This window comes from Petaurus breviceps, unplaced genomic scaffold (assembly GCF_028583685.1).
Source record: "Petaurus breviceps papuanus isolate PSGF00001 unplaced genomic scaffold, PetGlider_PUasm1.0 90895, whole genome shotgun sequence".
In the NCBI taxonomy this organism is placed as follows: Eukaryota; Metazoa; Chordata; class Mammalia; order Diprotodontia; family Petauridae; genus Petaurus; species Petaurus breviceps.
In genome coordinates this window covers 3,428,781-3,455,035 of record NW_027187372.1, presented here as the reverse complement: position 1 = coordinate 3,455,035, position 26,255 = coordinate 3,428,781, and the positions used below count along the sequence as shown (strand labels likewise).

Here is a 26,255-nt window from a genome sequence, read left to right as displayed (position 1 = left end):
ATAGGGCAGCAACTACTGTTCCTTATGAAGCAGCAACATGGTTTGTCCTTGGCAGAACAAGTTAAAATGACTTCTACAAATCATGAACAAAACAGACAACAGAGTGGTAGCAACCTACAAAACTGTCTGAAGTTCCACAAAGATTTGTCTCATGTTATAAAACACATCTTATCAATCATAAAAGCCAGGTCAAAAGAAATACACACAGATGTAAGAAAAATGGTCATACCAAAATCTCTCACTCCACCAAAGATAATCTCTTATGAGTGGGCATTATTCGTAATAGAATAATTATAAAAATCATAACTCTCCTTCAATTATTCATGTCTTCTAAGTTGTTTTTGTATTCATGTTGTTCTAAGCAGACCTAATTACACTCCAAGTCTGACACCAGCTAATTGTAAAGGGAACAGGGAGAGACTAATATTCACCTTAAAGGAATAGGACAGGGCAGAAATGGAAAGGACTTCAAGTGATCTTGGATTTTTGCATATTCTATTAGATAATTTCAAATCCACTTCACAGCTGACTAGATGTACATAACTAATGCCAGCAACGAGTCTGAACTGCTTTCTCATTAATATCTTACCTAATTTGGAGACAGAAGATCTGAAAGGAGTAACTTAAAAAGAGAAAAGACTATTCACCTTTTTTTTTCATTTTGGTCAGCTTCAAAATGAAAAAAAAAAATGAATATACTTATATTAAAGATGACTACCTCACAAAGATCTTTTGAAAACAGAGCAAGAAAACTGGGTACAGACCAATATCTCACACCATATACCAAGATGATCTTAAAATGAGTAAAGGATTTAGACATAAAGAGTGATACTAGAATCAATTTAGTAGAGCCTGAAAATTACCTCTCAGAACTATGGGTAGGGAAAGAGTTCATAATCAAACAAGTGATAGATTCACAGGAGGCAAAATAGATAGATAATTTTGATTACATAAAAAGTTTCTGAGCAGACAAAATCAATGCAGCTAAAATTGGAAAAACATGAAAACAAATCTTTGGAGCAAGTTTCTCTAAATAAAGTCTTGTTTCTCAAATGCACACAGAATAAAGCCAAATTTTAAGAGTAAGAACCATTCCCCAATTAATAAATGGTCAAGGAAAATGAACCACTTTCTGAGAAAGAAATCAAAGCTATCAAGAAATCACATCGGGACAGCTAGGTGGCAAAGTGAGTAGAACAGACCGGCCCTGGAGTCAGGAGGATCTGAGTTAAAATCCGGCCTCACGACACTTGACACACTTACTAGTCATGTGACCCTGGGCAAGTCACTTAACCCCAACTGCCCTGCCTTCCCCCCTTCCAAAAAAAAAATCATATCAAAAAAAATGTTCTAAATCACAAATAACTGGAGAAATGCAATTAAAACTCTGAAGTACCACAACACATTAATCAGATTGGCTAAGATGACAGAAAAGGGTCTGTGGGGAAAAAGGTACAGTAATGGTGGAGCTGTGAACTGATCCAACCATCCCGGAGAACAATTTGGAACTGTGTCCAAAAAGCTATTAAACTTGACCCAGCAATATCATTACTAGGTCTATGGCCCCAAAAAATCAAAGTAAAAGGGAAAGGATCCATCTGTACAAAAGTATTTCCAGTAGCCCTTTTATTGCAGAAAAGAACTGAGGGAATGACAATCAAATATAGAATGGTTAAACAAGTTTATGAAACTGATGGAATACTTTTGTGTTGTAAGAAAAGATGAAGAGAATGATTTAAAAAACTGGGAAGACCGATATATGAACTGACGCAAAGTGAAATGAGCAGAACCAGGAGAACCATTTACACAGTAATAGCAATACTGTAAACATAATCAACTGTGAAAGACTTAGTAACTGATCAATACAATTACCCACCATAGTTACTAAAAATTTATGATGAAAAATGCTATCCATGTGCAAATAGAGAACTGAAGAGACTCAATACATGCAAAGTGTATTTTTTTCTTCTTTCTTTTTGATTCGTTTTTCTTTTTAGAACATGGATAATGCAGAAATGTTTTGTGACTTCATACTTATAATGGGTTTTGTATTTTTGCCTTTTCAGTGTGGGGAAAGGAGAGAATCTGGTACAGAAAATAAAATAAAATTGAATGGAAAAAAATATGTATATAGCTAGAAAATATTTCAACGTTGTCTGAAACGTTTATATCCAGAAAAAAACTACTGAACATTTTGAGAATCAGTTTATGAATGGATGGAGTTGTCGCAAGCAAATCTGTTTAATTTTGATAATCCAACTTAATTTCCCTTCCAAAGGAAATAAATATGGTAGAATGCATAGTTCTCTATATCCCTTGATCCCTCCCTTTTGTATGTTGCCTTGGGACCGATTTAGAACATCCACAATGTGCTTCTTAAATGAAATTTCTTCCAGTATTACATGTGTGTGAAATATGAAAAAAATGGAATGAAAAAAACTTATACATTGTCTTATGATCCTGACTCTTCCAGATCTTGGGATGAGATTCAAACAAGAGAAAAGTGATGATTTATATATAGGTCAATTACTCTGGAAGTCAGAATTTTCACAACTAATTACCATATCCATGACCAATGACATCTCTGTAAAGGAATCAATCTATAATATATGGATGTAGCTTCATTTTGATTATTCTATTTGTATAGATTTGGGCCCTCAATGATACAGTTACTCCAGTCTCATTGTACATAGCACCAGTGCAAAGAGGCAGCTAGGTGGTATAGGTGATAGGTGAGCTAGACCTGGAGTCAAGAAAACCCAAGTGCAAATCCTGTCTCTGACACATACTAGCTATGTGACCACAGACAAATCACTTAAGCTCCGACAGCTTCAGTTCCCCTGAAAAATGGAAAAACGGGGGTAATAGCCTACCTCCCAGGATTGTGAGGATGAAATGAGGTATCTATAAAAGCACTTTGTATTAAAGCACCATACAAATACTAGCTGCTATTATTATTAGCAATCTATTATTTCTAATCCTACATGACTCTTGCTCAGGGCCCTTGTAATTCTTCAACAATGAGTCCATCAACATACTAGAAGCTTCCTGTATATCTCTTGCATATGGAGCATACTGGTTACCCACTAGTTAGTCCTTGTTCTTCATACATGGCCAAACCATATCCTTTTCTGATTCTATGTTTTTGTAATAACATTTCACACTGCTTCTCCTGCAACATTTCCTTCACTGGTAATAATTAAAGCTGGCAACGTGTCTTATTTTGTAACTATTGTCCAACGCCTCTCCATCAAAAGATGGGAAGTATGCTTCACCATTCTTCTGGAATCAGTTCAAAGTCTTTAAAGTGTTAGCATGACCAAACAATAAAGATTTGTTTTGCTTGACTATACAGTCAGTTCTGCTATGTTTCAAAAACAGAATTTTTTTCAAGCTCAATTTATCAGAGAACATTTTGAACATAACACTAATTTCAAATTACCACTGCATGATTTCTTCCTTTAAAACACCGTTAACATGCAGAAAAGTACACTACTTCACAGGAACTCCAAGCTGAAACACATCCACAAATTTCAGATCTTTGCCAATGTAAAACTGGTCTGGAGATGGGCTGTTCTCACCATCTCTATTTCTACATCTATAGGTCCAGAGCTAGGGGGGCCTTCTCAACTTGTTTGTGCAGACCAGTCCAATCAAGAGACAAAGACCAATAGCCTGCCACTATTTATTGTAATACTTAAATATTTTTAACAATATAGGTAAAACCGTGCTGTCTTTCTTTAAGGTTTTATCTTTTTCAAGGTGTCACTGACAAAGTATTTGAGGGTAGCATCCCCAATTCCATTTTCTCCATAAGCTCAGTGGTTTTTATTGCCCTATTTTGCATAGTACCATGATCTGGGGCAATACAGATGTTGAATTATATAGCATTTTAGACAAGGGAGGGTTTTTATGGGGGGAAGAGTTTCAGGGTTTCTTGGAAGGAGGAAGGGTAGTATAATATCTAATTATTGCAAAACTTAAAGTGCTATATAAATTGCTAACACTTTACAAATCTCATTTGTTCCTCACATAAATTGTTCCTCCATTATTATCTCCATTTTTGAGATGAGAAAACTGAGACAGGTTAAATGACCTGCCTGGGATCACATAGTTAGTTCTTGAAACTTCTATCCCTTATACCATCTAGCTAGTCATAGTGAAACAGAAAAAGGAGAAAAAAGTGTCAATGAAACATAAAAAAATACACAGAGGATAGCAGACATTGAGAAGGGTATCCCAGACAAGCAAGGCAGTGTTGGTATCAATATGTTAAAGATGCAGGTTTGAAAACAAAACAAAAAACACTTTCCATGATTGGGTGATGATTTCATTTGCAATCTTTTCCCCCCTGTTCCTTTGTATATGGAAATATTCAGGTCTGTTATGGGTTGTCAAATCTGTTTTTTAAAAAGTATTTAAAAACAAAATAAAAACATGCTTCTGTGAATTCATGCTCACTGTAACATACTGTTATCCAACTAAGAAAAGAATCATTATGAGCAAGTGTGCAAAGCATCATGTTTAGGTCCTGAGATAACAAAGATTCTTTAAATGAGACAGGAGTCCCAGTCCTCATGGTGGTTACAGTCTAAAGGAGGAAGGGTTGGAGGAGTGACACATAGATAAATGACTTAAAAAAAGATAAACATTCACCAAACATAAGAGGAACACAAAGGTTTTCCAGGAATAGAGGCCAGAATGAAGAAAAGGCAGTCTAGTTTAGATGGCATGTCAAGTGCCTAATAGGAAATAGCACGACAAAGCTGGAAATATATAGGGTGGCCAGACTGTGAAAGGTCTTGGATCTCATACAGACTATATACTTTATTCAGCAGGAAACAAGGAACCAGAGAATTCTGAGCAGAAAAGTGATATGACCAATCTATGCTGTGGATTAGACCAGAAAAAGAACGGAGGCAGGAAAGTCACGGAAGCTACTGCAGTGATGAGAGCTTCTGCCAGAGTGGTGACAGATGTGAAAGATATCATAGAGTATCAAATATATGAACAATTGCAACAGGCTAGTTTGGACACAGAAAAGGAAAAATAATTGAAAGTATTAATAAAAATATTTATTTTCATTATTATTTTAAAATGTTTTATTAATATATTTATTTGTATTATTCATAAATATTATGTGCTACAATATAATTATAATTTAACAATAAAACATTAACTACATATTAAAACAACATATTTTATTATTTTATTAATGATATGAATAAATCGCAGCAAAAAAGGATAAGAGAATTATGAGAAATTGCTTAATACTATTTTTAAGCCAACAAAATTGAGATTTCAGAGGAAATGTCTATAAAAATATAAAAGTTTTTTTAAAAAGATACTGCATAGAATATTAATAGAATAAGACAAAGTACTAGTAAAAAGCTAGCATTATATTCAACTGGAAAATACTTGAAGTTTTCCCAATAATTACCAGAGTAAATGATGCCTCCTTTCCTTTTTGACAAAGTTTTAGAAATGCTAACAACGAGAAAGAAATCTAAGTCATAAAAGGTCGGCAAAGAATAAAACTGCCTGACTATAGATAACTCAGTCAGAATTTAGGAAATCCAGGGGAAGTAAGGAAAAGACATTGAGACAATAGCTTCAATAAAGCAGGTCACAAAATTTATCTACCAAAAAAAGCAACAAACAATATAACATTAACACATAGTAATAAAAATAGAGGAAAGCAGTAATAATGAATAGAATAAAAGAGAGGGCAACCCTATGCAAAATGCATTTATCAAAGTACACTCAGGTCTAAGTATAAATATTTACAAATGTTCCTTAAAGAAATTAAGAATGGGGCAGCTAGGTGGTGCAGTGAATACAGCACCAGCCCTGGAGTCAGGAGGCCCTGAGTTCAAATTCCACCTCAGACACGGAACACAAAAAAAACTAGCCATGACCTTGGGCAAGTCACTTAACCCCAACTGCCCTACTTTCTCCCCTTAAAAAAGAAAAAAAAAATTAAGAATGACTTAAATAACTGGAGATTCATGACAATAATGCTGACAGTGATTTGTAGATTTAGTGTTCTATCACAATACTGAGGCTTTATAGTGCTAGACAAGATAACAAAATTCATTTGAAGTAACAAAAGACCTACCTCCAGGTTCTCAAGTGAGGGAGGTCCTTTGACTGAATCTAAACTTCCCAGAACAGATTCCCCTTCATAAAAGAATTTGTTCTGTAAAACCTGGACTCAGTCAAAAGTCTGCACCAAAGAACCTAGAAGGCCACATGTGGCCTCAACACACAAATTCCCCACCAAGGATCTATACTATTTAAGAAAATGAAAAATAAAGGAATGAAGACTTCAAACTACAATATAAAACAGTAATTAAAGTATTTAGTATGGGTAAAATTATAGGAAGAATAGGAAGAATCAGAAATAACTGAATTCAATAATCCAGTGTTCAATAAACACAGCTTGCTTGAAAATACAAAATTGTTTCCTAATATGGTGGGAAAGGATTTTAAGTATAATGCTAATTTTGTGTTTACTTATTCTCCGTTTCACCTTCCAGAATCTGAGAAAGAACACAGAAAACCATCACTTCATAAAAAACTACAAATAGCAAGCAACCTCTGACACCCACTTCTACAAGCAGACTTCCAGGTCTTTTTCAAGATTAAGTGCCAAATATATATTATACATGTTCTGATGCAGTAGAGGCTGTGGGCTGAGCAGGGGTCATCTACCCCTTTCCCCACCTTCCACCATGGCGAGGCCCCAAAGCAATAACCTCCCCACCCCAATTTTGGTCTAAGGCCATGGCTACTGACGTTATTGTAGCATTTGTGTACTTCTTAACTATTTAAGATACATTAAAAGGTGTTCTTTTCATTAAGTTCCTATTTTTATGTATCAAGAAAGTTTTTAATATTTTGAATATTGAGATCAAAGACAAAAGGCCCTATATGTTCATCCAGATAGTTAAGCAGCATTTTCTGTGGCAAAGAACTGAAAACAAAATAGATGTTCATCAACTTAGAAATAGCTAACAAATTTGTGATACATAAATGTAATGAAATATTGCTATGCTACAAGAAATAATGAACATAATAAATAAAGAGAAGTATGGGAAGATTATTTTAAATTAAGATGGAAAATGAAAGAGCAGAATAAGGACATGAAATACACAGTGACTGCATCAATGTAAATGTCAAAAAAAAAAAACCCAAAATACCTGAGACTGAAATGTTACAAAGTTATAATGACCTCATTTAAGCCATAAATTAAAGATGAGAATGCTATTTGATGTGGAACACGACATAGGTCAGATTATTTCAATATGTTGGTTGGTTTTGCTTAATTATTTTTCCCTCTTTTTATTCTTTTTTCTAAGTTTCCTCATTTACAAAATGGGAATAACAGCACCTACTATCCAGGGTTGTTCAAATGAGGTGTGTATATATATATATGAAGTGCAAACTTTAAAGAACCCTGTGGATATTACTTATTGCTATTATGAGACTACTCACTTAGAAGTGTAGATGATAGAAAAAAAAATACCAACAAATTATTTTTTTTTAAAGCAATTGGGGTTAAGTAACTTGCTCAAGGTTACACGGCCAGTTATTTCTGGGTGTGGTTCTAAGTATCTGAGCCCGGATTTGATCCCCAGGTCATCCCGACACTGGGGCCTGTGCTCTTACTCACTGAGCCACCTGGCCGCCCCCCAACAAATTATTTTTAAAAATTAAACAAACTAAAAACCAAAAAAAAACAATCAAAAAAAATAATTTGAGATCTTAAAACAACCCAAACTCAGACAAAGGAATTGAAAAAGCAATAAAAAAGAGGGAAAAAACCAAGGACAGATGAGTTTACAAGCAAACATTTAAAGAACAATTAATACCTGTTACAAAATCATTCCCAAAGAACTCTACTAATGCCTTGAGACAACTACGTTCCTCTTAGCTCCCTCAAAGGAAGAAAGTCAGGAGACAAAGAAAAACATAACTATAGGATGAAGCTCACTAATGAATATCAAATGCAAAAAAGTTTAAAATTCTTGCAAGAAAACAATTCATTTTGACCAAGTTTGATGATTCATACCAAAGATGCAAGATGAGGGTTTCAGAATACAATATACCCCAAGTTATTAAGTATCCAATCACTCAGACTTTCAATTTGGAATTAAACAAGAACTAAATAAAATGTCCTACTCCTTGCCCTAGAAACTCCACTACCAGGTGTGTGCCCCAAGGAAGTTAAGAAACAAAATGTCTCATATATAACAAAATATTTATATTAGGACTTTTTGAGGTAGCAAAGAATTGGAACAAATTGAAGAGAGGAGGGTGCTATCAAGTAGGGAATGGCTGAAAAACCTGGTTATTTTTATGTAAGAGATTATTACATAGCAAGAAATGACAAATGAGGAATTCAGAGAAAGGAAAAGATTTTAAACACTAAATAAGCATTTATGTTCACTTGGTAAAAAAAAGAATGAACAATTTCTACTTGCAATGAACTCACATTCTAAAGACATAGACAACAAAAGGACAAGCAAAAATATATACTGCACAAATAAATATAAAGCTAGTAATTACATACATTAGTAGTTAAATACAAACCAGTTTGGGAGAGAGGTCACTAGCCCTCTTAAGGTGATCAGAAAATGCTTCCTTGAGAAGACAGTACCAAAGCTGCATCTTAGAAGAGATTAGAGCGCTGTCAAAGTCTATAGTAGGAAAGCAGGGAGACAGGAGATGGAGGACAGTGTGAGGAAAAGAGGCCAATCTGGCTGGGCTGCAGAGTGCAGGAGGGGTAGTAACATTAGATGAGTCTGGAAAGATAGGCTAGGGTCAGGATGTGTAGGGCTTTAAAAGTCAAATAAAGCAAACACTGGGTCCTAGGGGCAAAAGAGAACTACAGGAGTTGATTAGGTAGAAGAGTCACCCCTTCATTTCCATGCTTAAATTACTTCAGTTAGAGGTCTGAGGCAGGGAAAATATTGCAAAAACCTAGATGACAGGGGATGAGGGCTAAAACTAAAAAGGCAACCATGAGTAGACTGTGAAAGGATCAACTGAGAGATGTTGTGACAGTAGAAAAAACAAGATTTTACAAATGTCTGGATATGTGAGGGAAGGGAGGAGTCCAGGATAATGCTGAGATTATGAACCTGAGATACTAGAAAGATGGTGGTTGCCTTCAACAGGGAAGTTTGGAAGAGGGCAGAATCTAGGGGAAAAGGTAATGCGTTTGGATTTGAACAAGTTGAGTTTAAGATGTCTCTGGGATATCTAGTTTGAAACGTCCAACAGGCAACTGGTTATTTGGGACAGAAGCTTGAGGATAAACTCTGAGTCATCTTCATAGAGATGATAATTAAACTCAGGAGAACTGATGTGGTTAACAAAAGAAAAGTACAGAGCAGCCTGCAAAACTTGTTTAATATTTTAATAACTGTATTTTTCATCCTAACTGGTTTCCTTTGTAATCCCCTTTATTTTAGTATTTTAAAAGCATTATTCTGAGAGGCATATATCCATAGGCTTAACTAGACTGCCAGAGGGTTCCACAATATAAAATAGGTTAAGAATTTCTGGTACAGAAGAGAGTACAGGTCAGAAACCTGGAGAACATCAATAGTAAGAGGGCTCTATATGATTAAGACCGATACAAATGAATGCAGAGCAAAACAGCAGAAATATAAATGCAAGATCACTAAAAGGAAGATGAATGTAGGTTAAGAGAGGGAAAACAATGGTCTGAAGTCAGAGGATAAAGAAATATACCTCTCTCTCCTTCACCACAGAGAGGTGAGAGATTGCTAGAAAAGAATAGTGTATATAGTGTCAGACAAGGTTCCTGTATGGAATAATATTTGTTACAAAGAAGGATTCATAGTGGAACAGGGTAGGAAATGACTGTAAAGATCAAAAGCATTAATTAAACATTTTTTAAAAAATGAAATCAACACAATTGGTGAAAATCCAAACCTCTAGAATTCACTTTCCACATGCCACCTGAAAAACAGCAGAGGAAGGAGTGGGGAGAGGCAGAAGAAAGACTGCATGTGTGTAGACTGCACTGGATGATCTTTAGATCTCTAGAGTTCCTTCTACTTCTAATTAAATTCAAACATATTAAATGACTGTGCAGAATCTTGTGCTGGTCAAGATAAAACTCTTAAATACGTCACTGTCTTTAAGCTTCATGGAGTTTATAGTTTCAGAGAACTTCCAGCTCCACAAATACAGATGTTAATGATTTTTAAAAAATACATGATCCGTCTTCCAGCAGAGACTATAACTCATTTGTGCCTTCTTGTCCTGTGCAATTCTTATTCACATCTTTCTATGAATACTCTCAATAACCCATGTCAAGTGGAAAAAACAATGGACTGGAAATTAGGAGAGTTGGGTTCAAGTCTTAGCTGACAGTAAACTGTGACTGAATTAGTCATCTGTCTCCTTGGGTCTCAGTTTTCTCATCTGGTGGAGTAGGTAGGATGAGACAGGAATTTCACTATCTTTGGTCAAAGGTTGTCCTGAGGAAAGTGCTTTGCAAACCCTAAGGCATTCTATACATGACAGTCAGTCAACAAGAACTTGTGAAGAGCCTACTACATGGAAGTATTCTAAAGCAGTGGGGGTACAAAGAAGGGTAAAAACACTGCCCCTGTCCTCAAGGAATTCACATTCTGGTGGAGGAGACAACATGTAAAGTACCATGTACATACACAAGATATGTTCAGAGAATACAGAGAGTAAATCTCAGAGGGAGGGCATTAGCAGGGGAATGGCGGGGGGGATGGGCGCAGACCAGAAAGTCCATAAAAGGTGGGATCTGGGGGCATCTAGGTGGCACAGTGAATAGAGCACCGGCCCGGAGTCAGGAGGACCTAAGTTCAAATGAGGCCTCAGACACTTAACACTTACTAGTCTTGTGACCTTGGGCAAGTCACTTAACCCCAATTGCCCTGCCTTTCCCCCTCTGAAAAAAAGCCAAAAAAAAAGAGAGAGAGAGAGAAGCAGCAGCAGCCAATAGGGAGCTACTGAAGAGATTTAAAAAGGGAAATGATATGTCCAGATCTATTAGGGAAAGTACCTAGTTTTAGTCTCCCCATTCTAAGAAGAAAGCAAACAAATCTTCAGAGGGAACAACTAAATGATTCCAAAGCAAGAGAACACCATCTGTTCTGAAGGCAAATGAAAAGGGTTAAGATAATTTGTTTTCTTTCAGCAAGTATCTATTCAATACACTTTCTATAGTACCCTGCTAGTAACAAATGAAAGAAATGGTCCAGCTATACTGTGCCCTGGTCTGCCCCAGGTCTAGAACTCTATGTTGAGTTGAGGGCCCTACATGTCTACAAAGTGGTCTCCTCATCAACTCTGCCTCAAAGGATTGTTATGAGTAATCAATGTAATTGATTATTACTATTACTATGGGTGATAGTACAGGATGAACAAAGAACTTTGTAACTAACATTATAGCTAGATGTGGGTGTTAATAATGTTATACTGCTCCTGTGAAGTAAACAGGTAGCAAACATAATCACTTACTTAGGAAAACAGGAATAGAAAGATGAAAGGAATTGTGCTCAGACCACAGTAAGCCTCTGAAAATAAACCAACATCTCTGATTCATCTAAATCAGAGTTGCAACATTTGACAGACTTTATATCTTATATAGTTACAGAATGGAAAACCTAAATTCAGGGACCAAAAGGTGTACAATGAAATGAAGAGCCAGGTAAATAAGAGTTCTAGTTCTGGTTCCGCCACGAGCTAGCTCTATGACTGAACGTTAGTTAAACTAGTTATAATTTCATCTATTAACTACCCTAACTCATTTGTTGCTAAGTATTTAATGAGATACTTGAAAGCATACATGCTAAAAATTATACACTGATATAAATGAGATTAAAAAATTTTTCACAGGAAGACCCTGCTCTGACCTGTCATTTAAGTTGTCCCCATCAAGTCAATTATTATACTATGCCATCTGATGATTAAAGTAGTCAAAAACACTAAAACTGTGATATGATACCATTAGTAAATGGGACTCTTACCCTATTCCCAAAAGGATTCAACTGTCCTAGAAAAGTGTAGAGATGCAAAGGCCTTTATTTTTATTCTCAAGAATCCCATTCTCTAAAACCAGAGTTCTTAACCTTTCTTGTGTGTCCCATACCCCTCTGGCAGTCTGGTGAAGTCTTCTCAGACTTTCTGAAATGAATAAAATAAAATATACAGGACTACAAAGAAAACTAATTGTATTGAAATAGCCCCAAACAAACAAAAATAAAGTATAAAGTATGTTAAGAACACCAGTCTTAAACTAATTATAAGTTCTTCAAGCAGGAGATTAAATCATGGTGAATGATTTCTCCATTTTTATCTTTACCTTAATGTATTTCCTCCAGAATCAGGGAGATAAATTTATTTTTGAAGGACATAGGAATATCCATGACTACTATGATCTTATAAAACATAAATCTCTAAATCCATATTGAATGCAAAAACATATTTTTAATTAAACTTTCAAAAAAATGTCCTAAAATGTTACCTGACATTTTATATGTCATCCTCCTATGCATGCAGAGTCAGTGGTACCACCTCTTAGTACAATGGAAAGAAATGAAGTGATGTCACATAACAGATAGTTAAGATATTTTTTAACATTATGAAACAATTTGGTTCAATACATTTTGTTAAAAATTTTCTTTCCTGTTTTATTATGTAGCACTGTCACAACATGGAAGTACTTATGAGTTATGTTTTTTAAAAAGAACCTACACTTTCCTATTAAAACGAAAGTTATATTGAAACTACTCATTATTTGAAAGAATTTTTATAATCTTCTGAGTATTCTTTTGAACTTGAGTGGCAACAATTTCATTATTTAAAGTAAGCAGGGCTTACTGAAGAACTGTAAACCCATAAGATCAAATTACAGAACTAGGTTTTTAATGGTACATGATATAAATTTAAGATAACTTACTTCAAAAACCACCACACAAGATTTCCAAGCAGTCTATATACTTAAATTCAACATTACCAACTATTATTGCTCCCTCAATGTAGTATAATAAATAGTAACTCTCTCCTACCCCTTCAAAAGTCATTCAAAATTATTTCTTCACAAAAACCTAAAATTACTATATAAACTAAGAGAGATGGTAGCTATGACAGACATTTTCATATACAATACTTTTTCTGTTCTATATGTATAGAAACACCCATTTTGTTTGGTGTTTCAATTCCATTTTGTTTAGGAGTGTTCGTTAAGTTCAGGATTTTACAAAAAACAATTAAGCTACTTTTTTACTCTGTTCTGATAAAATCTCTTGGAAAAATTAAACAGCACTTTGGCATAAATTAGGTTTAGATCAACACCTTATGTCACATATTACAATAAGCTCAAACTGGAGATGTGACCTAAGTTAAATGGGGAGTTGGATGGCACAGCAGATAGTATTGGACCTGCAATCAAGAAGTTCTGAGTTCAAATGTGGCCTTAGACACTTACTAGTTGTGTGATCCTGGGCAGGTCACTTAACCCTGTTTGCTTCACTTTCCTCCTCATCTGTAAAATTAAGAGAACCAGATCATCTAAGCTTTCATAGCTAGAACTAGATGAAGATTTCTTTTTTTTTTTTAAAGCAATTGGGGCTAAGTAACTTGCTCAAGGTTACATAGCCAGTTTAGATGAAGATTTCTTAATCAAACAAGGAACAGAGACCACTGAAAAAATAAACAAGTCATGTAGATTACATATGGTTGAAATGGTTTTTGAATGAATAAAATCAATGCACCTAGAATAAGAAGGTTAAGAAGGAAAGTCATCAGTTGGGAAAACAGTTTTTATATCACTTTTCTCTGATAAGGATCTGAGTTCTAAGATATACAGGGAACTAATGCAAATATACACATATACAAATATGCATACATATATATATGCACACATACATATGACCAAAAGCCATTCTCCAATGAATAAGCTGGTAAAAGCATAGAAAAAAATTTCTCAAAAGAATTGTAACCCATTTACAACCACATTCTCTATCACTAATGAGAAATACAAAACATTGAATTTTTACCTCTTGCTCAGCAAATTTTGGAAAATGGTAAATTTTGGGAATAGACAATGTTGCAATTGGTGGAAAGACTTGTACAAGGCAGTAACATACATTTACATAATGCTTTCCAGGGTTAGAGAGCACTTTCCTCAAAATGGCTCTAGGAGGTAGGCAGTCTAAAATATCTATGAGGAAAGTGAGGTTCATAGAAGTGACATGACTTGCCCCTAGGCTGGGAAGCAGAATTCAAACTCGGATCTCCATATTTTGAATCCAAGTCTTTCCATTATACTAAGTTGCTTTGACAAAGTGTTTTCCTCACAATACTCTCTAGAGGTTGTAGCTGGTATAAGTACACTTTTACCTATTATTCAGATGAGCTAAGAAGGTGCATTCTCTATCTTTAGAGTCGAGAATATAAAAGAGCCTCTGGCCATAGAGAGCCCCACTACATAAGAGGAACCAAAGCAGAATCATTATCATCATGGTGGTTAAATTCATTTGTTCATTCAAAAAATAAGTATTTATTAAACGAGACCAGAACACTAATAGTTATTGAAACTATGATTTGGTCAAAAATTTGGTCTAAAAAAACAATCTGAAAGCATACTATGACTAAAATATACATAACCTGACACATTGCTAGGCATATATACATCAAAGGACAGGAAATATACATCAATATATATACATCAAAAAAACAGGAAGATCCCATATATGCCAAAATTCTTACAGCAACACCTATTGTAGTAGCAAAGAATTGGAAATAGTAGATGTCCATCAATCGGGAAATGTATAAACAAATCATGATACATGTATGTAATGCAAGATCACTGTACCATATATGATGGATAAGAAGAATACAGAAAAGCATAAGAATGTATATGAACTGATACAAAGTCAAGTAAACAAAACCTGGAAAAAAAATAAATATATATATATAATGACAATAATGGAAATGGAAATGATGACAAGTAAAATAATGCTGTATAATCATAATCCTCTAACTTGATCTCAGAAGAGGAAAAAATTTTCCTGTCTCACTCCTTTCCTGGTAGAGTTGAGGAATATGAATGCAGAATGCTGCCTATACTGTCAGATTCAGTTCTGCTAACCTGCTTCCCACCCTCCCACCCCTTTTCTATTTTATTCTTTGTTTTAAGACATGGCTCTCTGGGAAGGGGAAGGGGAGGAAGATAGCTGAAAATGAGAGTGCTGTAAAAACAAAAGGATACAATAAACCGTTTAAAAAATGAAACATGGGGATGACTAGGTGGCACAGCGAATAGAGCACTGACCCTGAAGTCAGGAGGACCTGAGTTCAAATCTGGGCTCAGACACTTAACACTTACTAGCCATGTGACCTTGGGCAAGTCAACCCCAATTGTCCTCCAAAAAGCAAAAACAAAAAACCACACACACACAAAACCTGAGAGAGGGAGAAAGGAAGGGGAAAAGCATTTATATAGTACCTATTATGTGCCAGGCACTGTACTAAGTAAGGGCTTTACAAATATTATTTCATTTGATCCTCACACCAAAAAAAAAACAAAACCAACAAACCTGAGAGTTGGTGATGCTATTAACCCCATTTTATGTTGAGGACATAAAGTAAATAGAGGTTAAGTGACTTGCCCAGGGTGACATAACCAGTGTCTGAAGCCTGATTTGAACTAGGGTCTTCTTGACTCTAGGCCCAATGCTCTATCCACTGTCACCTAGATGCCTTATTATTATATTAAAAACCAAGATTAAATTTTCAAGACGATGAAATTTCTGCAAAAAGATGTTAGTCCATAAGTCATATGCTCCATCAGACTACTCTAGCTGTTAAAATATACTATCTTTTAACTTTATAGGGGCAGCATGGTGGTATAGTGCACAGAGTACTGGGCCTGGAATCAGGAAGATCTGAGTTAAAAATTGGCTTCAGACACCTCCTAACTGTGTGACCCTGGGTAGATCACTTAGCCTGTCTGCCTCATTGTAAAATGTGGAATAATAACAGTACCTACCTCGCAGGATAAAATAATTGTAACGTGCTTAGTACATCGCCAGCACAGAACAGGCACCATAAAAATATCAGCTCTTCTCTCTATTAATTATTTCCTATTTAACTTGTATATAGCTTGCTTTGTATACATTTGTTTGCATGTCAGCTTCCATACTGGACTGTAAGCTCCTCCAAGAAGTGGACTGTCTTTTGTCTTTTTTTTTTAAATCCCCAGCACTTAGCACAGTACCTGGCACAGAGCAGACACTTAATAAATGTTTACTGAGATAGCTGATAGACTTGATAGACTTCTTTATGATATCACTTTAGAGGAAAGACTGTAGGGAGACAAATACTATTCTCACAAAAATTGCTACACAATAAAAAATATAAACAATCTAGAGGCTATTTCTTCCATGAGATAAATCCAAAGAATAGTTAAATGAAATGATCATTTCTTCAAATTGCATCTAAACAGAAAAAAACTTCTGTCCTAATACTATCATCCTAGTCAACTTCTAAGTTCTTAAAGCTCACTCTCCGTACACCTACACACACTCTTTCTATTTTATTACTTCATACTGAATTATACTATACACTATGCTATACTATACTGTAGTTACATATATGTTCTAGTGAAGTTATTCTGCTCAATTCTCCCTAGAATTTTATATGCAGTGACACATCACTTCCTGTTTTAAATTATTCTCTAATGTCCCAAGCAGTTTCGTTTTCATTTCTTTTTAAAGACAGTATTTTTACCTGAGTAGTTGGATTTCAAAAGTAGGTAAAGTAAAAAGGGGCTTTCAGGACTTTATACTTGGTTAAAAGGTGTGATGAAAGGTATTACAAAAATTTCTTATCACTTATTTCTTATTTCATTCCCCAAGCTAGAAACACCAGCTATCAATCAAATGTAAAAAAAAAATTTACTCTTGAAAGATTAATAGCCAAGTATATTAAAAAAGAAAGCAAGACTCCCAAAATACATAAAATAGGAAATGGATTAATCAAAATAATTTTGATTCATCAAACATACCTTAGGCACCATATTTTCATCTGGGCAAGATGATAACTTGAATGGAGACTTCCGAAAACAATGTTGACTAAAACATCTGATATAATTAGCATTTCTAGTCATAGATACTCCCCTTTAAGCTACAAAATTTTATTCAAGTCTCTAGACACTAATTATATCAATTCAATTAAAATATATCAAGTACCTAAATTATGCATTAGAAACTATGCTAGGCACGGGATCCATAAATAAAAATAACACTTAAGCAGTTTGTATTTACTAACATGTATATACTATTTAGGGCAGCTAGGTGGCGCAGTGGACAGAGTGCTGGGCTTGGAGACTCCTTTTCCTGAGTTAAATCTGGTTTGAGACACTTCCCAACTATGTACCTTGGGCAAGTCATTTACTCCTGTTCACCTCACTTTCCTCATCTGTAAAATGAGCAGGTAAAGGAAAGGGAAAATCACTCCAGTATCTCTAAGAAAACCCCAAATGGCATCACAAAGAAACAAACATGAGTGAAATGACTGAATAATAATAAATGAACTATTTGATCAGTCTGTTTATATTCTGGAACTAGATAGTAGGAGCCCATCATTAAAGTGAAGGGGTAGTTTTACAAAAGGAATTTTATTATGCTAAAATTAGATAACATTAAAATGAAATTTGTTTAATAGATCATCATTCTCAAATTCTTTTCTATCACCATTAAAAAGAGTCTGACACCCAATTCAGAACACTGTGCCAGACCCAGGGGAACAATATGCACAATATTAAGTATGATGATATGTGAAAATACTAAAAAAAATCTGAACAAGAACAAAAGCCTGATCTTAGACCCAGAAGACATAATAACTTCCCTTCTTTGCTGTCAAGTTAACAAGCACTTATGCCAGGCACTGGGCTACTATCATTTGCAGGGTCTGTATAATGATACATCTGCTTAGTCTTTTTCTTTTTACCAGACAGAGTTCATATGGGGAGGGAGGAGATAGATTAGAAATCAACCAACAAATATTTATTCAGCGTCCACTGTGTTGTACACTGTAGGAGGCACTAGGGATACAAGTACTCAAGGGAGATGCCAGTCCCTGACTCAAGTATACATTCTACTGGAAAGCTCTGTACATCAAGCAAAAAGCATAAAACAATTTTATCAAGTTTTAACTGAAAAAACTGCTAGGTGCTAGAGACATGGGTCCTGTCCTCAAGTCGCTTATAATTCAGTTAGGAAGACAGGCCAGATACTTTTAAAAAAATCTAACACACAGGGTAACAGCCATAAAATGCAGTAAAAGAAAGAAGACATTTGAGGGAGGAAAAGGGCATGGGCAAAGGGTACAGAATCAAGAAAAGGCTTAACCTGTTTAGGAGACAATCTGTAAAACAATTTAACCAAAGTGGATGGTTTGCAGAAGGGAATTATTGACTGGACAGAGCTATAAAGATCATATTCTAGAGTGCCTTCAATATGAAGCTAAGGAATTTATATTTTATTCTAAATTAATTAACAAAATGGCACTGAAGGCTGCCATGTGTTAGGTAGCACTTTAAGAAGGTAGATAGGCATTAATAGATAGGATTGATGGGGGAGTGAGGTGAAATGGGACTAAAGGAAAAAAAAAAACTACAACACAGCAAACATTAGGAAATGCAGCAGTCCAAATGTGAAGCAAAGCATGATACACTGGGAAAGGGAAGAAAATTTTTTAAAATATAATTAAGAAAAATCTAAAGGACTCGGTGGACATGGGATAAGAAAGAAGAAAACAACACCTCTTTTGTTGGGGGTAGAAACCATGTTTTATTATGTTTTAGAAAAGGACCTCCTGTGGGAAAGAGTGAGAAGTCATCAGAAAATGGCTTCTCACCATGAAACCATAGTGAAGGGAGTAAAACTGGAGTTGAGCATTGACAGGTAGGAAAGGTTAGATAGATTCAAGGGTATTTATTAAATGTATTACCTTTGTTCAAATAGTTAGGATTAAGGCCCATGGGAAGCCCTCTGCTCTTGGAATGTAATGGAAGAGCATTATAAGCTATATATATATATATATATATATATATATATATAAGCTCTGAGGAGAGCCCATGCAGAAAGTTGGCTATATAGCTTTAAGGTAGAGCTATTTAAAGCCATTAAAATGTAACCTAAAAAGAAAGTCCAAAAAGGCTATCCACATCCAGAGAAAGAATTATGGAGTCCGCATGCCTCCTCCCTATGCTAGTGGTTGGCTTAGTGGAAAGTTTAGTCCTGGATTTGGAAAAAAAAAAAAGAAAGTTTAGTGGAAAGTTTAGTCCTGGATTTGGAGCCTTAAGAACTTGTGTAGTAAAGTGGCAGAGGTGAGACAAAGAGGTTAACTGACCTATAGCCTACTCAAGTAACTTGGCTAAGTATTCATTCCATCCATAAAATGAAGGAACTGGACTAGACAACTTCCAAGATCCCTTCTAGCTCTAAAACTGGAAAATCTGTGGTCGTTTAGCCTCTATTTTCAAAATTTAACACAAACTAAGTCTGCTTGTGTGTGCCTAAAAATACAACCTTTAGTTGCAAAATATTTCATGAAAACATGCTGAACTATCATAAATCATGTATCTACTGACTCATCAAAAGAGACAATTACTTAAAGAGTTCTCCATTCCACCTGAAAGACTATACTGAGGAACTTATAGTTGGTTCCAAGAAGTGATAATAGGAATCTTGAGAAGGTTATTTGGGATTGGTGATATAGTCCATGAAGCAGTTTTTACTTTAGACAAATTTGAGAACTCAATGAAAACCTCAAACTTGGATTCATTATGATCTTGCTGAGCTAACTGGTTCAGACCTGCCAATACAGACATCAGTAAAGAAAACTCAATTCCTTCATGCCTCCTAAGGTAGCAACTAACAGTTGTTTAAAAAAAAAAAAAAGACATGCAGTAGGTTTAGGACAGGAAATACACAACTTTGAAGACAACTTCGAACCAAAAGGTAAGTAATGCCACTTTAAGTTACACAATGGACTCTACGCCAAGAAGTTTTCCCAATAAAGATCTCTGATGTTCACTCCAAGATGTTAATTCCAACTTTTTTTCACTGACTCAGCTCACTCATAGCTCTGCCCCTCCTGGGAGTTAGTTACACTTTATTTTCTTTATACTTTCCCATGCTCAACAGATTTTCCTTCCTTCTCTCACTAAACATCTGTAGTAATACTCCCTTCAATGTTCCCTTTTAGGTACTTTCTCAACCTCTCTCCTTACAAAATAAAATAACCACACTTCTTCATTCTCCAAGTCCATAATGTTGTTTTTCCCTCTAGATAAAGGTTAAATCCTACTACAACAAAAGGCTTATAAGGGAACCAAATGCAAGTGTAGCCTATTAACTTCAAGCAACATCCATTGGACCTTGATTAAAGCATATTCTAGGGAAGAAGGGGGCAGGGGGAGAAGGGAAGGGGCACCAGTGCTTGGGAAAACAAAAACAAAACACCAAACCACCTGCAAATCAAGTACCATATATGTCTCAAGAGCAAAATTTACCACTAAGCCCAGTTGCGCAGTTGCAGAAGGACATTTCCTTGAGTTGCTAGAGACATCATATGTGTTTCCCATTACAACACTTAATAAATGCTATTAATGTTAAATGAATAAACAAAACATCCCCTTCTTAAAGGGCCTAGAACCCACCCTACCCCTACAGAGTTCCCCTCTCCCTCCTTTCTTTAACACTGGTTAGGTCTTCCCTCAAACTTGATTCCTTTTTCTCCCCTCTTTCTGCAATAAAACTCCCAAATGTATACCTTATTATTTTATTTCAAGTTAACCAGCATTTATTAAGCACTTACTAGGTACCTGGTTAAATGGAGAGAATACATACAAAAAGACAGTCCCGGACCACAAGGATTTTACACTAACATAAAGTGAAAGTGAAAAGCTAAGGTGAGGGAGAGTGGGGGAAGGTAATGTCCTCAAAGGCACAAGCTTGAGAAAGTCTAGAGACTTTCAAGAGTGCAACCCTGACAGAATGTAAACTATAGGTGCCTCAGGTACCACTGGTTGCTTTCTCTTTTTATTATAAGCTTTAACATACACTCATTCTATCTACAATCATCTCCAAATTCAATTTTAATAAATTCCGATGTGGTAATATGCATGCAGAATTCCTCCCCTTTCCTACTTAACAATGTAAATTATTTATATGAATCTATTCTTCTATGAGAGTAATCCTTTTAACTTAGTAAAGAGTACTGCCATCCCCTAAAGGGTGGTAAACCACCCAAATTACTAGTAACCCATCCCAATTCATCCTACCTTTTTCTCTTTGGCCTACTGTAACAATGACCTTTGAAATGCCTCTTTCCAATGTGTCTTGAGTCCAAGAAGAAAATTCACTTATATTTTTAAATGTGTTACTTCAATCCAACTAAGGAATCATTCCCTACATCCTTTTTTTTATTCAGCATAAGAACACATTTCCAAAAACCTCATACCTCAATTTAAAGCCTTCAGAGAGTAATTCTGATAACTATTTCATAGGATCTGACCCCAACACCCCCACTCTATCCAGGTTTATTATAGGCACTACCTCTTCTGGTCCACATAAAATAATCTTTTCAAAGTATTTGAGATCTGCTCCTCCCCTTTATCTTTTTACTCAAGACAGCTAAATGCTTATGTATTGTCCCCTACTGATATTTAAATTCCCTCCCACTCTTTACCCTAAAGGCCTCCCACATCTTATCTTCATTCAGGAGACTTCCAAAACAAGCTGTTTCACTCGGAAGTCTCTACATTCTACCACACCAAAGTCAAGAGGTCCTAGTTTTTTTTAATTAAAATTCAATTGTAGTGAAAGTCTACACAAAGATCAGTAGCTAAGCAATTTTAAAATTGCCCAGTCACAGTTCCTCTACCAAGGATAAAAGTAGGCAACAGAACTTCTGCTCCAGTAATCAAGGTCATGGAGAATGACCTCCACACCCTCAAACACATTCAGCAGTATCTAGCATCACCTTTTTGTGAACCTATGAGAAGTCGGAAGAAAATACTTTCCTGAAGATTCTCCCTATCTACCTTTGGATGAAAAAGCTCAAAGTACAAGCACGATGTCCTTTCTTCAATCATCTTGTAACATCAATCTCTCAAATCCAATACCAATCTGCTTTATTTGGTTAGGAAAGAGGCATGAGATTGAGGAATTATCTTTCAAAGGCCATCACAGATTCAGCCCATCTACTTGATAAGATGTTACACATAATTCACAGAGCTTGAAAGTGTTTTAAGAGGTCATTTAGTTCAATATGCTCATTTACCGGATAAACTATAAAACCCAGGGAGGCCTTGGATTAGAATACAGATCTCTAGACTCCTAAATCTAATGCCCTTTCCACTAAATTCACTCTTCATCAAAATCTAGTTCTTGTCATCCTCTATTTTTTACATGTATTTAGCCAGTTCAGGATCACAGATTTAAAAACAGCAAGGATCTTATTCATCTAATCTAACTCCTTCATTTTTACACCAGGAAAAAGATAGAAATAAATGACTTAACCAGTCCTACAGTAAAGCAGAATTTGAGCCCAGGTCTTCCTGACCCCTACCCACCATTGCTATTCTTTTGCCTATAGGAACTCCATTCTACTTCTAACTTCTTCAAAGAACTAAAACAATCCCAAATCCAACTATTATTGAACCCACCACACAAGAACTGTTACTTACTCCTTCAAAATGCCAGAAGATAAACAAATGTAAAAGAAGAATTTTTTAAAATATGTCAGTGTGTAAAACCATTTTATATTCCAGTAATAGCTTAAGATGCCCAGGGTGTCCAAATGCACCAAGACATTATATTGCACCTTAAAATTCGGTCCTCCCAGAAACATTCTTGGCTTCCAATCACGGTGTAATACCAGAACAGAAAAAAAAAGGGGGGGTTTTTTCTGTAGACACAAAAAGCAACTATTTAATCAGGTAACTTCCATAGTACTTATGTGCCCAAGTACTACCATTTCTGTATAACCTCTGTGTTTTTCATCTTGCATTACTGAACAGTCATTCTGCATCTTCAAACACAACGGAGTAGTATAAAATTTCAAATCAGAAGGCCTGAGTTTGGATCCTGGCTCTGCAATTTACTTAAGTGCGTGTGACCTTGGGGTCAAGTCACTCTGGGCCTCAGTTTTCTCATCTGTAAAATGAAGGAGTGAGTTAGACGATATCCAAGGTCCCATTCAGCTCTGAGAAGTTATTTTTGATAGCCCCTTCAGATGGATCCAAATCAGCCAGAACAACTTCCCTCACAAGTTCCAGTCGGAGCCGATCCGTGACCCTCCCCCACAGCACCAACCTCTACTTCGCCGAGCTCCGGCGGCGCTCCTCGGTTCCAGCCTGTCAGTCCTCCCTTTTCCAGAAAGCACAGGACCATCCTTCCTCCCCACCTCCCCCCGGCCTGGCCCTGGGTGACTGCCGCTCAGCCCGGGAGGCCCGTGGGAATGCGGACCCTCCCTCTGCAGAGCGCTCACTTCCCCATCAGCGGTGGTCAAGGCTGCCCCCGGGTCCACATTCCGGTCCCACAGCCTGGCTCAGACACTCGCTTCGCTTCCTCCACCATCGAAGCTCCCCGTCGCCCTCCCGCGGCACCTACGTCTCTGGTCCCGGCACCCACCCACTCAATTCAGCGAACGTTAATCACCTGAGTGCAAAGTACTTGGTGCGAGAGCCGGAGAAGCCTCCAAGTTTACAAGTCGTGGTCTGCCCGACTCCCGTCAAGCGCCACCAAGGGCCACCCACCTTTTTTCGGCATCTTCCTTTCCCGAGGAAGCGTGCTAGACCCCACCCCCTTTTATCCCCCCCATACGTCACTCTACCTAAGCAGCCCAAGTTCCTCATACTCCATCTAGCAGCCACACACCGACTCCTCCACGACCTGGCCATCTCTGTGTGATTCCGGTGACCCTGAGGTCTGCCCCGGACTCTCCGACCCGCGGCCACCGAAGCCGCCTGGCCTCCCGAGCCCACCGAGTCTGCCTCGCTAGGGACCCCCCTCCCCCTCAGTTATCCGTTCCTCCAAGAAGCCCCCTTCTCCAGGTGTGCGGATTCCCATCCGGGGCGCCCCTCCTCGGGCGGGTCCCCCCGATCTCACCGGCTCCCCGCCCCGGCCGGGACCGGTCGGAGTCCCCTCGACCCCCCGAGTCGCCGCAGCCTCCGCCTTCCCCGGGGGCCCCCACCCCCCAGGGGGGCTGGTCGGGGCTCCCCCAGCCCCACACAGGGACTCCCCATCCCCCCAGCGGCTTCCTCCGGGCGGGTGCCCAGCCCCGGCTCTCACCGGAGATACTGCGCGCTCTGCAGGCTCATCCTCCGCCGCCGCGTCTCCCCGCGAAGCGTCCGTGGGTCTCTCAGGCTCCTCGGAGCGGCCCCGCGGTACCGCTGGTGCTGGCGGCCGCCGCCATCTTCCTCTCCTCCGGCTCCTCCTCGCCCGGCGGGAGGGGGGGTAAGTGAGGCGGTGAGGGGGGGGTGGGGGAGGGAGCGGGTGAAGCTGCTGTAGCTGCCGCTCCGGCCCTTGGGGCGCAGGGACACTACGACCCAGAAGGGGGAGGGGGGAGGGTCCTCGGAAGGGGGCGGGAGGACTGGGAGAAAGGAAGGAAATCGGAGGGAGCTGCTCTCGCGAGACTTCGGCCGCACCGGTCCCACCGCCTGATTTCCGGCTTTCTGGAGAGACTTCGGGGGTGTCCGGGGCGTGTACCGCAGTTGCGGCTTCTCAGCGGCAGCTAGTGGCGCTTGATCACCTTAGGTTTTGTCCTCTTCCCGCTTCCAGCGGGAAGGGGCAACTCCAGCCGCTCCGGGAACATCGAACCCGAAACAGACTGGAGTTACACTCAAAACCTTCCCCCGTCTTTATCTTTTCCGAAGCCCAACCTTGCTTCCTATTTCCACTCCCCCAGTCTTCCCCACCGGAAACGCCGCCTCTTCTTCCTACAGTTCCGTCCGCCGGTCCCCCACGCTATTCTTCCCCTCGCGCGCTAGGGAGTGACGCGAGGGACCCCTCCTCCTCTTCTCTCCGGCCCCTCCCCCTGCACGCGGAGGGACTGTTATAGGGGGTGGGGAGCCCGGCTGGAAAGGAAACGAAACCAATGGGATTGGAGGAGCGGCTGCCATGGCGACACGCGGCTGCGGTTGTATTGCCATGGTAACCAGTGTGTGGGGAGGCGAAGAGGGGGGAGAGGGGGACCTTTCCCGCGGCGAACTGGTTCGGGGGGGTGAGGGGGAAAGCCTGGGGCTGCCCTCGGCTTTTCCCGAGTCCTGCGGCCTTGTCTAGGGGGTCGGTCCCTCGGGAATCCCCCTGCTTGACGTCCCCGACTTCTCTCCGAGGCCAGGCGACCGCCTAGTCCTCGAAGAACCCGCAGGGGGGGCGGGGGCGGGGCGAGGCGGCAGCGGCTCCGGGGAAGACCGAGGGCTTCCCCGAGCCGGCCTGAGGGAGGCGGGAACCCTGCGCGGCTGCGGTTCGAGGGGTGCGGAGGGGAGGCGGAAGCGGTCCGGCACGTGGAGCTGCCCCTGGAGCCGGGGCCGGGCCTCTCCGGGGGCACACGTGGAAATCTTAATGACAATAGGTCTTTTTAAAGATCGGGGCGGGGGAAGTGGTCGCCTTGAAAAGTCGTGTTCCGGGAGCTGGAGGAGAGGGTCGGGGGTCGGTCCTCGGCGGCCCCGCGCCAGGAGCCGCCCTGCGCTGGAAGAGATCAAGGTCAAAGTCATCGCCGGAGGAGCCCGGACCCTCGCGTCCTCTGGCCCCGAGTCTCAGCCGAAATTTAAAGATAAGTCACAGTGTATCGAAGCGCAGGGCAAAAAAAGTATCCAGTCAGCGGTAGGATCGAGGCCCCAGCACAGAGAAAACCGGTCAAGAGAGTCCGGGGATTTGTGTTAGATTAACCTGCCCCTCGGTTCTGGAAAGAAGGAACCGAGTCGGGGCCTCTGTGCTGGAGGTGAAAAGTAGCCGGAGGAGCTCGTAAAAGGAGGTCTAAAGGGATCCCTGGATTTTTGATTCCTCTTGCCAAGACACCTTGCATATGCGTTTGAGGGATTCATCCGTTCCTGCCCTCCTTGGGAGGAAACTACCCGGACACCAGTGATCTTTACTGTTCTCTTTTTCATACTAGCTGAAGGAACATTTCCAAGATCATTCACTGCCTGGTTCACTTTAAAA

General features: G+C 38.8%; 1 protein-coding gene across 6 annotated transcripts in view; it reads right to left on the bottom strand.

The window, feature by feature from the left end:
* The window catches only part of SMG7 (SMG7 nonsense mediated mRNA decay factor), a 99,617-nt gene extending 75,053 nt beyond the window's left edge, over positions 1-24,564 (bottom strand). For 2 of the 6 annotated variants that reach the window (XM_069074399.1, XM_069074401.1), the window contains exon 1: positions 24,384-24,559. Coding sequence is in view for 1 of the 6 variants with exons in the window: in XM_069074400.1 (XP_068930501.1) it covers positions 24,384-24,412 (29 nt within the window). In the remaining 5 variants the exon portion in view is untranslated. Of the gene's footprint in view, positions 1-24,383 lie in introns of all 6 variants that reach the window. The other 4 variants (XM_069074398.1, XM_069074402.1, XM_069074400.1 and 1 more) reach the window with 3 other exon arrangements.
* Between the last annotated feature and the right edge of the window lie 1,691 nt (positions 24,565-26,255).